General features: G+C 36.3%; 2 protein-coding genes across 7 annotated transcripts in view; one reads left to right on the top strand and one right to left on the bottom strand.

The window, feature by feature from the left end:
• ZC3H15 (zinc finger CCCH-type containing 15) overlaps window positions 1-9,775 on the bottom strand; it is a 26,764-nt gene extending 16,989 nt beyond the window's left edge. The window contains exons 1-3 of the mRNA XM_036743237.1: window positions 9,424-9,775; window positions 3,411-3,512; window positions 416-527 (exon numbers count right to left, since the gene is read on the bottom strand). Of these exons, the coding sequence (XP_036599132.1) occupies window positions 416-527; window positions 3,411-3,512; window positions 9,424-9,498 (289 nt within the window). The 5' untranslated portion in view covers window positions 9,499-9,775. The remainder of the gene's footprint in view (window positions 1-415; window positions 528-3,410; window positions 3,513-9,423) is intronic.
• Window positions 9,748-18,031, top strand: LOC118835945 (40S ribosomal protein S4-like). 6 transcript variants are annotated; one of them, XM_036743239.1, is made up of 3 exons: window positions 9,748-9,924; window positions 10,018-10,175; window positions 16,695-18,031. In XM_036743239.1, exon 3 carries the CDS (start codon window positions 16,719-16,721, stop codon window positions 17,508-17,510), a length of 792 nt encoding a protein of 263 aa, XP_036599134.1. In that variant the 5' UTR covers window positions 9,748-9,924; window positions 10,018-10,175; window positions 16,695-16,718; the 3' UTR covers window positions 17,511-18,031. The 6 variants fall into 6 exon arrangements, with proteins under 6 accessions (XP_036599134.1, XP_036599138.1, XP_036599133.1 ...); XM_036743243.1 differs by having other exon boundaries at window positions 9,800-9,924; window positions 10,018-10,197; XM_036743238.1 differs by having other exon boundaries at window positions 9,800-9,924; window positions 10,018-10,247.

Genomic DNA, 18,031 nt, shown 5'->3' with positions numbered 1-18,031 from the left:
ACCAAAACCTTGTAACAAATATACATAGCCAAGTAAAACACTCATTCCTAAATAGGCCTTGTCCAAAAAATATACATTAAATTTGTACCCTGGGACCACTACCTCTCTTTCAGGAGGCATGTAGCATTTTTCACCATGGATTTTCTGGAATTTAGATACACTAGAATGTAACTGTGCCATAGTGATATTGTGTAAAACAGGTGGACCCACTTGTGTTTGACATACAGACTGAATAATTAACAGCAAGAAGGGAACTGTTAGTCAATGGTAGACTTGACCTAAAGGATCATTAATTATGAGCTAGTTATTTTTATTAAGTATGCTTTGAAAACACAAATGTAAATAAAATGGATTAAAAAAGTTTTTATATAAGTTATGCTTAGTACAAATGTAACAACTGAGTTTCCAATTTTACCTTTACTTATTTTCTGAGCAGCAACTACTGGTTTGAATAGTTCATTTAACTCCTGAAGTTCTTTCTTCTTGTCATCTTTCTTCAATTTTTTATCACCTTCATTTTGTGCAGCCTATAAATTAAGATTTAAAGTATTAATTTTAGGTCACTTACATTCCAAAGATAAAATACAGTGAAGCATTGCTATGCTAGATTAGTTATATTATAAGCTATACTCCTGTAATACAAAGTAATTTGTATACAATGCAATACAGAAAGCATCATCCTTGTCTCTCTGACAATAACGTTAGGATGATGCTCTTTTGCATGTTAAATATACTTAACATAGGATTTTTAATAATCTTATAGAAGATGCAAGGTGAATTTTAACACAACATTAATTTTCTAGGATTTTATCCTTTAGCTGGAACTGATATGTATGAAATTATCAGCATACAATAAATTCAATAAAACCACTAAATTATCACTTTCTTAAATAGTCATATTTCTTTTTGATCTTATAGTAGTTCTTCAAAGCTTCATTAGTTTGTATTTATTTTAAAGTAAATATACGTACTGGAAAACACTGCAAAAAATTTCTTCTCAATATAGCAAACTTATGAGGGACTGGTTGCTCTGTTTATTAAAACATTTTGGTTAATACCTATTTTCTAAGTACTTCAATATAACCATTTGCCAAAAATCTTCTGGAAAAAATATCATATTTTCTTGATAAAAACAATTAAACCAAAATTGTTTTTCTACTTAGTTCTTTCAGGAGGTGTATTTGTTAAAATCTTATCGCACAGATCAACAGAAAAGTAATAATAGATGAGAATCCTAGAGTTAGGGCAGTTAGTATAGGTGTACTCCTCATAAACCTATATAATGAAAAATAACTTTCTAGTCTTATTAAATGCTGGTTTTACAAAGTTGGCCAATACCACTTTAAAAATTCAGCTGTATGAATCTAGTTGAACGAAGTTATGCACGTGCATGTGTGGGCACATGTACACATAAATATCACTCTAGTGTTACATTATTTATTGCAACAGTGTAACATTACTTATTTGACAGTATGTGATGACTATGAAGTGTTTCACATAAGGGAATTTTTAAAAAGGAGTAAAATGTACCCACTTTTGTTGTTCTTACCATTCCTAGGCAGCCTCAGTTCTTGACACCATTTAAAAAAATAATTCCCCTCCAATATCATTCTAAAAACACCTTCAAGACTTTTTAAAAAATTAACTGGTAATGAGCTTGTGCATTGACATAGTAGTTTTTACAAGTCCTCCTGACCCTCCCTTGCCTTTTTAAATTCTCATCAAGACGTTTTTTTGGTGTGGTTTTATTCATTCTTGAGTGCTTACCAACCCCCCATGATTTCTTTTGCAAAAGTTTAGGCCATGGGGTCCTACCTATACTTTCTTATGAATCTGTATTCCTACGGCATGCTTCATTCTCCTTCCTTTTTTACAATAAACTCTAAAATGAAGTGGTCATATTCCACTGCCTCGTTGCCCAAACAATGTTCCATTTTTTTAAAAAACTGCTTATCAATTCTCTTCATTGGTTCTTTTTTCTTCTACCTGGTTTTTAGTTTAGGCTTATTCTTTCCAAATCTGCAACTGGTTATCATTTACAGCTACTATCAGTAGAGTATGCCTTCAAGACACAACTTATGCTGACCCTTCTAATTTGCTGCTTCTATTATCTTGTATACTGAGAAAACATATAGGCTACACTGTAAAAATTATATCTAAATTAAGCATACATACATTTTTGAAATACGTAAGTTCAAAAGCCATTCCCCAACTGACAAGTGGTTAAAGGATATGAACAAAGAATTCTTAAAAGAAAAACCTCCAACCATTAACTAAAACTAAAAATTAATAATAATAATAAAGAAATTCAAATCAAATAACCTGAGGTTTCACCTCACATCCGGAAAATTGGCAAAGTTGGGAATAGTCAATGTGGGAGGTATTGTGAAAGACAAGGCCACTGATACCTCACTGGTGGAGCCATGAACTGGTCCAACTATTCTGAAAAGCAATTTGGAATTATGCCAAAAAAGGTGACAACAAAAATGCCCATATAATTTGGCCCCAAATTATGCTTTTTGGCATATATTCCAAGAAGATCATTAATGAAAAGGCTCCATATACACCAAAATATTTATAGCAAACTTTTTGTGTAAGTAAAGAATTGCAAACAAAATAGATGGCCTGGGGAAATGGCTGAAATAATTGTCATATACATAGAAATGTAATGGTATATTACTATGATCTAAGAAATGATAAATTTGATGAATAGAGACGCAAAATGAAATGAGCAGCACTAGGGAAGCAACAAACAGAATAACAATAATATAAATGGAGAGAACGACAAAACAATTAAAACTGCATATGGTGAAATTATAACATCCAATCTGGGCCCCTCAAAAAAGAGAAGGCATCAATTTCTACTTCCTTGCAGAGGTAGGGGAACAGGCATATGGAACATTATATGTAGTGTGGGACCTTTTAAATATGTTGGTTAGTTTGGCTGAATTGTTCTTTCTCCATCTTTTTAAATTTTTTTGTTATTAAAAATGGTGCTCGGGGAAGAGGGAGCTTGACAAAAAACAAAAATTCACTTCACTTAAACATTTTTTTGGCAAGTGTTGCTGTCTACCACAGTTAATGCCTAAAAAACAAGGTTTTCCCCGTTCTGGAGTAAGAAGTGTGTCCATGGTTAACAGGAAGGCACTGCCAGAACCCACTGAAAAAGTGAATCAATTTTCTGAATGAAGTTCCAATTAAGAGATATCTCTTGTTCATAACAGTTTTACAGATTAAATATAAATATAAATAGCTTTTATGATACAGCATTACCATTCAACTCAGAGTCAGGTAGCTCAGGGAAACAAGGAATGCAGCGGGCTCATTAAGACACACTATGGTAACTCATCTCATAAAATACTTCTTTATGGATCAATTTTATGATCAAACTTAACATGAAAATTACTTACCTGTCGTGGATTTTGTTGACCAAATTTAACTTGATGAGTCACAGCCTTGATGAACTTCTGTTGCTTTGCCCCTTTCTTATTCTTCAAACCAAAAGTTTTGTCCTAAATGAGAAATACCACAAAGAAAAAAGATGCAGGCTTCAACTAGTCATTAAGTTCCTCTCTTTCTCTTTTACATCCACGGGCTGACTTTCACATCTTATTTTCTCTTGAGGTTCCTATCCAAAATCATACTTAAAGTAGGCAAGTGACCAGTAAGTTTTTTTAAAGTCAAATCTTGGCAGAACTGGTCTCATGGATTAGTTATTAATTACCTGCTGAGTGCTATTAAAGAATATCAGTTTTACTTATTTCATTGCCTAGGTACTTCTTAATACCTGAAGATAAGCTGGATAAAAAAACCCAAAAACCACTGTAATTATAAAATAACAATTCTCAAAACTATTTGGCACTGGTTAAAATACATAAACATGTATACAGTATAAATGAGGAACAGACTAGAATATGCAAGACCCAAATGTAACCAAATACAACTGTCTGGCATTCCATCAACCTGCATTTAGTATGCACTTACTATGTGCCAAGAAAACACAATTAGAAGGAAGTATAGAGTGGCAGAGATTAGGTTTAGACCAGCATCATAAATTAATAATAAGCTTCAAACATATACTCAACTTATACATAAAAAGAGTTATGAGAATGGCTATGACCTGGGAGAATTTTTAACCAAACGAGAGAGAAGGGTAAACATAAAAAATAATTTGCATTAAAAAATAACAACATATAAGACTAAGAGCCATTCCTAATAGATTAACAAAAGTCAAAGGACATAAGTTTTCAGGAAAGAAAAAAACTCACAAGTAGTCAACCGCAAGACTGCTACTACTAAAAGAAATGAAAATTAAATACCTCACACTAAACAAACTGGCAAAGATGATAAAAAGAAGTAAAATGTTGGAGGGCCTTTGGGAAGACAAAGTCACTAATAAGTGAATTCACCACTGGGAAAGTTAGGATTTGGTCCAACTGATCTAGAAAAGCAAATAGAAGGTTGCAGTAATGGTCCAAAAGAGGGTAGGCCCTGAATTCGAGTAGTGGCCTCAACATCTCTTATGGACCATTGCAATAGATTCCTAATTGGTCTCCCTTCAATCTCTCCTCTTTCCACACCATTTGTAGATGCTATTCCTAAAACGCATTTGACCATGTATATTCCTTAAAATTCAAGGCTCCCCACTAACTTTACAACTGGATTTCAAATTACCTTTCCAGCTTTTATATATTCTATTTCAGGCATTCTATGTTTGAGCCATTTTGGCCTTCTTGCTGTTCCCCACTTTTCTCTCTGTACCTTTTTTGCGCAGGTTTCCTTCCCTCCCCCCATGCCTGAAATATATTCCTTCCCTACTTTTACTTCTTAGAATCTCCAGTTTCCTTCAAAGTTCCATCTTCTATGTAGGCCTTTCCATAGCTGCTCATCTCTCAAATTAACTTGTATTTATTTTGTAGATACATGCACTCATTTATTGTTCTTTCAATACAAGGTAAACTCCTTAAGAGCAAAAACTTTCATTTTTGGCTTTTCGTATTCAGTTCTAGGACACTGCTTCCACAATTTCTTTCACTAATAATGCTTAAAATACAGTAGAACTCTTATCTGATTTCATTAGCTAGACTTTATTAACTAGCATTTCTGTCCACTGGCAATAAATCGTATTTGATTTTCATAATGATGATTCCAAGGCACTTGCAAGATCCTGAAGTGTTTCGAAAATCAAAGATTAAAGTATAATTTTCAAATGTCTGTTTCATTTTATTATTTTTTTAAATCAGTCATTTTGGGGTGGGGGTATATATTTATCTTGAGATACATTTGAATGCATAGACATGCATTTAGAATACAAACCAATGTATTCAAACCTCTGCCTCACATAGTCACACTGTATGTTACAGTCTAATGATAACTGCCTATCATTCCTTCCTCTTCCTATGCCTCACCCCCTTCCTTAACCAATTCTTTGCTTTTGAGACCTTCAATTCTTCATCTTTTAGTACCTGCTCAGGCCATTACCTTAGTTCATTTTCCTCCTTTTAAATCCTGCCCATTAATTAGCCATGTTAACTCTACACTGTACTTGGCTCTCTAATCTCAGCTGCCCTGATGCTCAATTTATCTCTTGCCAAACTTGTCCTGGATTATCCAACTTTAATTAAGCCCTCTCTGTAGCAAGGTAGTCCTTTTAATCTTCCCCACTGAATCCCCCACTCTTCACAGAAGCTATTGCAAAACTTTTTTGCCCTCCTTAAGCCTTTCATACCTCCCTTTTCTTCCACCTCTCAGCTAAGGAACTTGCCTCTTATTTTACTGAAACAGTTGATGCCATTCAATGGAGCTATGTCTTCCATTCTCTTTATCTGAAAACCTCTTCCCATTAGTTCCCACTCTCTTTTTTCCTAATCTCTGGCAGTGGCTCTTCTCCCTGGCAAGACAACTTTTCTACAGATGTGTTTGATTCCATGCCCTCCCATCTTCTCCAGCAGAACGCAAAGCCAATCATGCCATCCTCAAATCTTCAACCTCTCCTTATCCACTGGTTCCTTCCCTGTTGCCTTAAAACATGCCCAATTTTCCCCAATCCTAAAAAACAAAACAAAGCAAACAAAAATACATCAGCCCTTACAATCCCTTTCAAAGTAATGTCCTTTATTTCTCCTTCCTTTCTCAGCAAACCTCCTGGAAAAAGCTGCCTCTGCCTTCTCTCTTCAAAACAATTTTTAAACTCATTACTTACTAAAACTATTCTTTTCAGTTACCAATGAGGAAAGATTATTAAATTTGCTTGGTCTTTTCTCAGTCCATGTCCTTCACAACCAATCTATTCCTTTCGACATTTCTAAAAACCCTTTCCTTTCCTAGTTATTTTCTTCCCTGTCTACTCCTTTTTTTCAATCTCCTTTGCTGGTTCATTATCATTGCCATATATTCTAATTGTGGGTGTTGCTCAAGATTCTGTCCTAGGACCTCTTCTCTTCTCCCTCTAAGCTCTCTTTTGGTAACTTTATCAATTCCCATGTGTTCAAATCATCTAGATGCAAATTGCTTAGATCTACACATAGAGCCCTAATCTATCTCCTTTATCTTCAGTCCCATGTCACCAATTATTAGACATTTTAAAATGTCTCAAGCTCAACATACCCCAAAACAAACTCAATATCCTCTCCCCAAAGATTGTCCTCTCTCAAATTCCCTTTTGATGTCAAAGGCTCAATATTCTTATCTTCCATGTTTGTAACTTAAATGCTCCTCCTTTTCCCTCATCTATTAGAAGACAGTTCACGGTTTGCAGTATCTCAGTCTATCTTTCAGTCTCTTAATAAATGCTTACTGACAGACTGAACAACCTCACTTCACATATCAGTTATTTGTCAAATCCTATTTTTACATAGACAACATTAGATACTATTTATTAGCCTATAGAATGAAATATTCATTCACCTACTTAAGACACAAAATTGAACATAACCAGTTCTTAAACTTCATAAAATCCGCACAATAAATGTTAACATGAAAATGTCTTCATATCAAGATAAAAACACGATTCTGGAACTAAGAGCTTGCCTGAACAAAAGACAACAGGTATTGGGGAAAGAACAGGCTAAGCAAACAAAAGGCATAATTTAAAAAGGTTTTGAACCTCAGTTACCAACTTTATTCTTCTTAATTTTAATAAATGGTATTTTTGGAGGGATTCTCTTCTTTCTTAAGTGAACAGCTGGCTAGATTTAATTTTGATATTTCTTGTGAGTTTAGGTATGAAGCTGTTTTAATCACTTTTATTTTCCTCCAGAGACGTCTCTTCTGTTAAGCAAAACAAAGCTAAAGAGTTCAACTTTTTTTTCAAAACAAGTTTGATACATTTGGGCACTGTGCATGACCTTGGACAAGTTAAATCCTAACTGCCCTTCCATTTGGGAAAAAAAGATTTAGATTAGATGGGCTGGGAAGTCCTTTCTAGAAATAAATCTAGAATTTTATGCTATTTTGAAGTGAAGGTGATTTTAAAAATCGATAAAAATCTGGTTTGAGAAACATGCTTGTTAGTTGAATAGAACATAGCTAGCATAAAAAAACTGGTTGGAGATGGAAAATTTCAAGTGACTATAATGTCTAAAAACTAGAAAAGTTCAAATAAGCTAGAAAAAAATCCAATTTGAATATTATATAGCTAATAGGTACACAGAGTAGACACTTAGATGGTTGAATGAAATGATAGCATCAGAATTTCTTTGTAATGTAGGTCCTTAGAGTCAGTTATCAATGAAGCTGACATTGCACTGGTAGATATTTTGCTGAAGTATAGTTATTCAAACAATGATTTTACTGACTTCACGGTAGTTGGTAAAGTGTAGTGTAATATGCTTGAAGTAGGTGGGGAAAGCAGATGGAAAAAAACCAAACAACCCCCCCCCCCCAAAAAAAACCACTCCCAGTGAAATGGACCTAGATCTCATTGTCTATGAGTTATTCTTTTCAATACAGGTAACTCTCCATCTACAAGTCTTTTAACTGAAATACAGTACGGCAGCAGGTGAGGTGAAAAGATCTGAGCCTTTATTATATTATTTTGTAACATTCTGAAAAAAGGAACAAACTCTTCCTACAAAGAAAAACTGATAGTGGAAATACTTTTCTGCTGTCACAAATTATTTGGTCAGACTATTTCATAAATATTTTACTGAAATCAAAAAGGTTTCAAATTGAGAATGTATGGTTTTGACCCTCACATACTGGACTTCCTTAACTATTAAGTAGTAGTAAATAGTATCAACTAAACCCCTAAGAGAAATTGAAAAATGTAATAAACTTCTCTGACATTAAAAAGAAACTTTTAAAAGCACTAGGAGAAATAAGCACCTCATAAAAAGCTGTTCTGAGATAGTAACAAAAAAAGCTATTACACACATATGCTGAATGTTTACCTCTCTTTAAATTATAATTATGGGTAACACTAATAGTAAAGAATGATGGAAATCTTAGGATGATCCTTTAAGGCAATATGACTTTCTTAATTTATAGAAGTACAAGTATGGGTCTATTATGTAAACAAATGTTACACTAGTTTGAAAAACTCCAAATATGAAAACTTGATCTTGATTTCCAAGGGCCTAACACCTAATAACCAAATGAATATAAACAGATATCGAGTGGTTTATGGCAACTTATACTTTGGAGGGACAAATTTTCAAGACCCCAATTTTTGATTTACCCCAATCCCTGCCCCTAAAACTAAATTGGGTAAAAGTCTTGTTACAGTTATTTTTGCAGTTCCTTTACAGATATCAGATTGAAATGACAACATTAGTGGGACAAAATAAGAACTTTCTCACAATCAGTTTTTCTCTCCACGTCTCTTTTTTTGTTGGTGTGGGTGTGGGGGAGGGAGAAGGAAGAGGCCCAGAGTCTTGGAGCGAATAGCTAGACTGAAGGAGATGCCCGGCAGACCAAAGAACAGCACTGCCTTTCGACTCCTCAAGCAGCCGGTATACTGGATGGAAAGGACAAAGGCCATCAGTGTGCATAGGAAAGGACACTAAGTGGGGCGAGGATGGTCACACTTCAGCGAAATCCAAAGAGAATACAAAGTGAGTGAGAGTGCGTGTTTTGCAAAGATGGGGGCCCAAGGCAGCAGCAGTCCGAGGGGGAGGGGCAGCAAGAGCAGTACATGCCTCTCCATTTCCCCCTCCCCCATCCTCAGCTCACCCCAGCCACCACTGGTCATAGTCACTATAGCAATGGGAAAGGAAGCGTCACTATAGGGATTAGGGAGAAAAAAAGTTATGAGGCTGGGAAAGAGGTGGAGAGGAGGCCGCGAAGCAGGGCGGGTTGCAAGAGACCAGGGTTGAAACTGAGGCGAGGCACGTGGACAGGAGAGATCTAAGGGCCTGCGGGACCCGGGCGCGGGCGCTTGGGAGGCCCAGTTCCGGAGGGAAGAGGGAGGGGCCACTCACTCACCTCAATAATTTTCTCCTTCTTTTTCTGCTCCGCCTTCTTGTTGCCCCCAGCCGGAGCCTGTTTTTTGGGGGGCATCGCGGAGAGGGCCCAGGCTCAGGGCACTGCACCGCTCGGGCCCGACTGGAGGGGAATGGGGGAAGGGAAGAAGGCCACCGCCGCCACCGCCGCCACCGCCGCCACCGCCGCCACCGCCGCCCAGCGCGGAAGGGTAGTCGCTCACGCCCGATCGAAAAGCGGCCTTTGCGACAGGTCGGAACCGGTGCCGAGGAGCATTGTGGGGGCCCACTCCGGAGAAGCAACCGGAAGCTGGGATACGCATGCGTCACGTTAGCGTGTTGCGAGAGGGGAGGGTAGAAAATCCCTGTACGTAACGCTGTCCTGCCACCTCAGGCCTCTTCCGGAAGTCCTACGTGAGCGATGTCTGGCGAGTATATTAAGGATGCGCTGGAAGGCGTGACTTGGAGAGGGGAAGTTCCCAGACGTCCTCGTGGTTATTAACGGGTAGGTAGGTTCTGATTTTCAGAGTGATTGCTATTTTTTTTTTTTTGCGTTTGACAACCACCGATCAATTTAACTTTAATCCCTTGTCATCAGGTCAGGCAAGTTCTGGAGTGACCCCCTTCCTTGCGCATTGTGTAGACCGAGGTCGCGCTGCTGTTTTGGGTGGAGAACCAGCTTGGGCTCCCAATCTGCTCCGATTGAGGACTTCTCGCGAGATCCGAGACTCGTCCCGCCGGTGCCCTTGATTCCAGGTGTTGATTTGCAGGGCAACAGGTTTGGGGGACCGTATTTCTCTGCTTGTGTGGTGGTCCTGGGGTCCGCAGGTACCTTAGTCTTTCTGTATTGACGATACTACCTTGGGAGGCCGGATGATATGTGGAAGATTGTTAGCTGCCCACCCTCCATAAGGACACGTGGCCTGAACTTATAGCTTCCTTAAAAAAAAAAAAAAAACAAAAAAAACTTGTCGTTGATTTCTTAACTATAGTGTTGCCGTCGGAGTCGACTTCTTGAGATGTTTTTGTTTTACCAACATGTAAATTTAGGCCCAGAGAAGTAAAATGCTTACGAGTTCGTGGAAGAGCTCATTTTGCAATACTGATCTCTAGACTGAACCCCACGAGGCTTCCTTTCACTATGCTGCCCCTACTGTGGACCTTTGAATTCAATGTAACATAACGTTTTAAAGTGGCCAATTTTGTGCTTTCGGGGATAGAAAAATACACAGAAGCTAGAGGAGCCCCAGCCCTTCAGGAACTTATATTTATGGGGGGCGGGGGCGGGTACGATAGTATGATTATAAGTAAGATACAGGATATATAAGACAATGTATTGAGGGAGAGAGCACTAAATAAAAAAGAATAAGAGATAGCCTTGTGCGTGAACCCAGCACTTGAGCCATGTGCTTTGAAGGAAGCTATGGATTTTATGGATAGGTGAGGAATATGTCCAGATGTGTTGGACTCCTTTGCACGGAAGCATTGCTATAGAAGATGGAAGATTTTGGGGAAGAACGGCTGATGTTCCCCTTTGGCAGGGCCGGTGCCTAAAAACGAGTAAAATGAAGTGAATCGATGGGTATGGAAGCACGATCATGGGGGATTTTAAAGGCTATGCAGAAAACACTGCATTTTGTTCTTTAGGCAATAGGGAAGACTTTTGAATAGGGGAATGGTATGTTCGGATCTGTGTTTGAGGACTTAAAAAAGACAGCTTGCATTATTTTATGGGAATAATAATGAATATGACATTTAGTGTTGATTTTATTTTAGTTGAACTTCAAGATGTGTCCTTTTAAAAATATTTTTGGACTTGATAATTCCTATTGCTTTATCCCATACTTTTCATGATTTTATAAATACTTAGGTCTTTCTGGACTTATATTGAAAAGCAGTGAAAGGCAACTGCACTAAGAAATGTATAACAGTACTGAAATTATTTTCTCATATAATGTTATACATAGGAGGCAAAATAATTATATTCCAATTAATGTAGTACCACAGTAAATGATAAGCCATTATATTTTCCCCAGATTCACTTTAATCATCTGCACTTTTTTTTTCAAGGTGGGGTTTTTGATATATTCAACATAGAATCAGAGTATTTTTCATTAAATATATACAGGGCTTATAAATAAGGCTTTAAAATTTTTAATGTTTTTCTCATTCCTTACCAATTTGGACCTTTGATATTATACCTATTAAATGAAAACTTAAAAATATTTATTCTATGTATCTTGGTGATAGTGGGGAACAGTATTAATTTTGGGGGAAATTTTATTTTTAGTTTTGACATTTCATTGATATCTTTTTACATCACCTCCATTTTCCAGTATTATATTCCCCCCGATCCGTGGAGCCATCTTGTATGACAAAAATTTTTGAAAAGAGGGAAAGCAATTAAGTAAACTAAAGTATTTTCTTAAGTCTGACGGCATGTGCTCTATGTTCTATGACCCCAACTTTTGCAAAGAATATTACAACTTTATTTGCCCTTAAGAACAAAATACTCTTTTAGTCAATATTTTGGGATAAAACTATTCACAAAACTAAAAAAAAAGTTAATTTTTTTTCTTTCTCATATTCTTCCCTTTGATCTTATGACTTGATTATAAATCTTTCTGAAGAAAACACTTTACTAACAGAATATTAATACTGTACTCTCTTTTTAGGCACAAGTCTGCCAGAAACAAATTGTATCAATTAGCATTATTCCAAATCCAGATACTTCTAGCTTAAAGAACTTTCCGAACTGACATGATGCTCCCCTACCCCCTGAACATCTTATTCTTAAAAGACAATTTGACGAAACGTTTATAAGAATTTTGAACAAAGAAAACGTCTCAGCATGTTCAAAGAGTGAACTTTTTTCTCCATCCAATATAACAGTTTCTGATCCTGAGGTTCATGGATCTTTGTTAATGAATTCATTTCTATAACTGTCTCTTTTATTTTATGTGTTTAAACATTCTAGGAAGGTCTCCATAGGCTGTACTTCACTACCAGTGACGTGACACACACAAAATTAAGAGCTCCAGTATAACATCAGGTTATATCTTCTAAATACTCAGCTCCATTCTAAACCTCTCCCACAGTGGTTAGTGGGATTTTGCTGAGGTCCTGCCCTGATCCCTTCAAAACACGAAAGAGAATTCGTTTATTTTAATTACAAAGTTTTTTCTTCATCTTGAGTTTGGTTACCATTCATAATGTACTTTTCCCGGGCTTTTACTTTTGTTGACCTTCTACAGACTTTACTAAAGGATAAAAGTCTGGAAAAGACTTTAGGCTAGAGAAATATTTATTTATTTATATTTGGAGTTAAACTAAAAAGGAGGTTTTAAAAATGCTTCCATACCCTACAACTCACCCCTCTTCCCATCCTTTTAGTCATCTAGATTTAGAACCTCAGTATTAACTTCAGTGCCAAGTAAATATAAGTAAGGAGTGAGGATGTATGTTCAAAGTCGTCAGTCCCGCGCCCCCCCTCCCCCCAATAGGAGTGTATAATCAAAAAGCTCAAAGATTTAGACTCTTAAATATGTTGTTCACATTTCGTATCTAAAGTTGTGTTCCTGATGTATAGGACTCACCTCATTACTTTGCTGCTCAAAACAACTTCTTAGGACCTCAGTTTCTTCATCTGTAAAATTGGGAGCTTTGGGCTAGATGATCTAAGATTCTCTCTCAGCTGTAGGTCTATGATCCTATGAATGCCACTCTCTTTGTGGGCATTTTGGATTAAATATCTGCATTCTTTATTTTAGCATTCAAAGATCTTTGTAATCTGACTGTAGTACAACTTTTAGCCTTTATTTCTTGCTGTCGTCATTTATACATTCTACATTGTAGCCGGATTGGACTAGTAGCCATTTCCCGATCTACTGGGACCGACTCTTTCCTATGTCTGTTTCTGCACACTATCCACTGGCACAAAATGAATTTCCTTTACGTATCTAGCTGCTGAAATCTCATAGATTTTAGAGCTGAAGGGGACCTTGGAGGTCATCTAGTCTAACCTCCTCTTTTTGTACATGAAGAAAATAGAGCCCCTGGAGACTAAATGATTTGTCTATGTTCACACTGGTAGTAATTGCCGGATTGTGGACTGGAACCAAGGTCCTTTGACCCAAATCTATCATTTTTTCTGGTGTCCCGGTTACCATATCCATTAATAATAGCTAACATTTATATAGTCCTTGTAAAGTTTGCATGTATTAACTAAGTTGATGCCATAACTGTGATGTAGCTTCAATTCAGTAATCATCCCTATTTCACAGATGAGAAAACTGAGGCTAAGGGGTTAAGTAGCTTCTACAGGATCCCACAACTAGTAAGGTTCTGATTCAGAATTCAAATCCAGGCATACCTGACTCCAAGTCCAACACTATTATACCATCTACTATTATACCCCTTCCCTGTTTCCTCTCCTGATTCTTCCTAAAGCCCTCAATCCACTCTGTTTGACTTAGACACTTATTTTCTAATTTGTGTTATAGTTATTTGCATACCTAACCACTTTATTAGATTTTGTTTTCTTTTGTAATCCCTGGAACTTTGCACACAGAAGGCGCTTAATGTGTGTTGGGTTGTTTGGATTGAATTCATTTAATTTAAATTTGTCCAATTTCTGAAGCTAAGACATCCCTGATTCTCAAGTAAATCATAAAAGTTTTGATCTTAGAGATAATATAATCCAAACCCCACTGTTTTATCGCAGATAAATTGGGATATGTCAGTATAGCCACTGACAAAAGAATTGATATAACAGCTTTTCATGCCACCGTGATCAGATAGCAGTTTTTTCAGACAAAAAATTCAGTTTGTATTTTATAGTCTGTCATTAATGTCGGTCTGTTTTCTTTGGGTAAAGTTGCTAAGAAGTGGGACAGATAGCGGCAGAAAGGATTCATAGGTATGGAAACCAAAGGCAGGTCTTGATGTATTTGAAACTTGTGACTTGCTCATAAAGATAACTACCTAGATTTTTTTTTTTTTTTGCTGGTTTTAATCTGCTCAGTAGATGAACAAAGAACTATAGGGTTTGATAATACTGAGTGCTTGGAGATGTTTCTGTTACATAGAAACATTGACATTCACAGTTAGCACAGTATGGCAGTCTACTAGAAAGGTTTTGTGTCATTACTTATTTAGTAATAGAGGAATGTCTGGCTTTTGAGGATCAGCTGAGCTAAGTTCAGAGAGGCTCTTCACCAGAGTCTCAGCTACCAAATGATTAATTTTTTTAGCCACAGATACTCATGAAGGACTACCTACTGAGGTATGTAAGGGCTATGGTATATATCATTTGATGTTGGGAGTACAGACACCATTGAAATTTTGGATCTTTGAAATACTGAAGCAAAATGGTTGTTAAAATACCTATACTCTTTAATGTGTTGAGAAAAATACTTTTAAAAATATAGCAGGTGTATACTCTTAACAATGGAAGTATTAGGTCAAAGGATATAATTATTTTTGTAACTTCTGCCGCAGAGCTGCCAGATGGATTTCTAATACTGACTTAATAAGGTCTTTGGCACACAACTGCCAGCAATTCAGTCCCTTGAGGCCTGCTTCCTGCTGGTCTATGCTGGTGCATTTTGTTCTGGACTATGCTCCTCATCCAGCCTGGTGTAACAGACCTTTCCTGTTGACCTTCCAGGTTGTCTTGGGCTGGAAATTTGTTTCACTCCATCATTTTGTGGGTTCTGCTGCCCTAGAATTTGTTTAAAGTCATTTTTTACAAGTATTTGGAGGGGTTTGGGGGAGAGCTCAAGAAAGTCCCTGCTTTTACTCTGTCATCTTGGCTCTGCTCCCGATGTCTAATAATGTACTCATTTTCTTACTTTAATCTATGGTAATTGAGGGGGGGAGTAGCTTGGGGTTGTTTTATTTTGCATCTTTTTAATTATTAATAAGGTTAAGCATCTTTTTTCAAGTGATCATCAATAATCTAACCCTTGAGGTCTCTACCAGTTTATAAGCCTATGATGCAGTCTTATGTTCGATCTGAAAAATTTAACTATCCCATAACCATTACCTATTGTAAATTGGGAGCTATCTCTATGAATTTGTAACCATTGCTTATATTTTAATTTTTCTTAGCATAAATATTTTAAGCTTTTTTCTTTTGATTATATTTTTATTATATAGAAATTTATTTTAATATAGCTGTTCTATCATTAATCCTTCTAATTTGTTATATAGAAAAAAGTAATTTCCCCTCTGTAATGGAGTCAAAATCTATTCTCCTAAATTTTTGTATTTTAGTTTCTTAATATTTTTATTTTTATATATGCATATATTTATGGCAATATAGATTTGTATGTATATTTATATAGAATTGATATATATATATTTATATTTTTTGTCCATTGTCCAGTTGCAGTTCATTGATGTGTGTATGATGTCAGGTATAGCCATAGCAAAGCAATTCCTGACTAGTTTTCCCTAACACATGTTAAATCCTTTTCCCAGTTTTCATTCTATAAAATTTCTATAACTTTATCAAACACTAATATTTTTGTATACATTTGATTGGAGTCTAATATCTTATTTCTTTGATAAATTTTTTTGTTTTGTTTCATTTTTCCTCTAAAATCAACCAGATGCTTTTGATGATAACCACTTCTGTAATTTATTTTAAAGTCTGAAAATGCAATACCATAATCATTTGTTTTTTACCCCAGCATGTCCCTTGAATATTTTCCGTTTGTTTTTCCAGCTGTTTTCATGATGATTTTATCCAGTTCTTTAAGAAATCCCTTGATACTTTGGTATTTTTTTAATGTATAAATTAATTTGGGAGTTGTCATTTTTTACTATATTAATCTAATTTATCAATGAATATTAAATGTCCTTGTTAGGTTTAACTTTATTTCAGTTGTATTTTATAGTTATTTTGTTTTATATTATTATATGCTGTGATTTTCCTGATTTCATTTTATTGTCTCAAATTTTTTGATTGAGACAGTTGGATTTTTTAGATGCACTAGAAAGGAGATTGATAGGAATCAGCACACATTAATTAAGAGTTTGCTATTTGTCATATGCTGGTCCCAAGTGGAAGGAGATCTCTGTTAATAGTAATGCTTCATCTTGATATTTTTGAATAACCTGTGCTATTTAGGGATTACATTTGTTCTTGGTTTGAAAGAACATACATGGGAATTCCATCTAAGCTCTGTGGGGAGGGGGGGAAGGTAATTCTTTGATGGTTTGTCTTTTTCTTTCTCCAAGCTTGGTCTAATTGTTAATTTCCTATTGTAGCCTTTCCTTAGACCTAGCACAGCCATGGCTCGTGGTCCCAAGAAGCACCTGAAGCGTGTGGCAGCCCCGAAGCATTGGATGCTTGATAAATTGACAGGAGTTTTTGCTCCTAGACCCTCCACAGGCCCCCATAAGCTACGGGAGTGCCTCCCCCTCATTATCTTCCTTAGAAATAGACTTAAGTATGCCCTGACGGGAGATGAGGTTAAGAAAATCTGTATGCAGCGGTTCATCAAGATTGATGGCAAAGTCCGTACTGACATTACCTACCCTGCTGGCTTCATGGATGTCATCAGCATTGATAAGACAGGAGAGCATTTCCGTCTGGTGTATGACACCAAGGGTCGTTTTGCTGTGCATCGCATCACAGCTGAAGAGGCAAAATATAAATTGTGCAAAGTGAGAAAGATCTTTGTAGCTACAAAAGGTATCCCTCATCTGGTGACCCATGATGCCCGTACGATCCGTTATCCAGATCCTCTAATCAAAGTGAATGACACTGTCCAGATTGATTTAGAGACTGGCAAGATCACTGATTTCATCAAATTCGATACTGGCAACCTATGTATGGTGACTGGTGGTGCTAACTTGGGTCGAATTGGTGTGATCACAAACAGGGAGAGGCATCCAGGCTCTTTTGATGTTGTCCATGTGAAAGATGCCAATGGCAATAGCTTTGCCACTAGGCTTTCAAACATTTTTGTTATTGGCAAAGGTAACAAGCCATGGATTTCTTTACCCCGTGGAAAAGGTATCCGTCTCACCATTGCTGAAGAAAGAGATAAGAGATTGGCAGCCAAACAGAGCAGTGGATAAATGAATATGAGGACTAATGGCATATGTGATCACATAAAGTTGTTATAACATGGAAAATATTTCCTTTTGTTAATTTTAGTAATTGATACTATCTGTTTCCTTTGTATTGTCAGATTTATTGGAATATAGCTGTGTGGGCTGGTTTTATTTAGTAGTTTACATTTCCTTGGTCAACTTTTGATTTATTCTAGTTTAATAAAACAGCATATATTATTTCTGCCTTTTATAATTTGTTGGCTTTTACAGGCTAGTCTGAGATTAATATTTGTGAGCATTCTATATGCATTTGAAAAGAATGCTTATTCTCTGTTTATCTTGTTTAGTTCTCTCTATATAACTTGTAATTCTAATGTATTTAAGTTTGCAACAAATATTTACTGTTCACCTCTTTATTGTGTTTATCATTCTGATGATGGAATGTTGACATCTATTGTATTTTTGTCTTTTTTCATGTATCAATGTTACACTTACCTTAATTTAGTATTTGTGTTAGGCTCAAATAAAATGAGAATTACTGCATA

This window comes from Trichosurus vulpecula, chromosome 2 (assembly GCF_011100635.1).
Source record: "Trichosurus vulpecula isolate mTriVul1 chromosome 2, mTriVul1.pri, whole genome shotgun sequence".
NCBI lineage: Eukaryota > Metazoa > Chordata > Mammalia > Diprotodontia > Phalangeridae > Trichosurus > Trichosurus vulpecula.
Note: the sequence above shows the minus strand (reverse complement) of the source record. Positions and strands in the feature narration are given on the sequence as shown.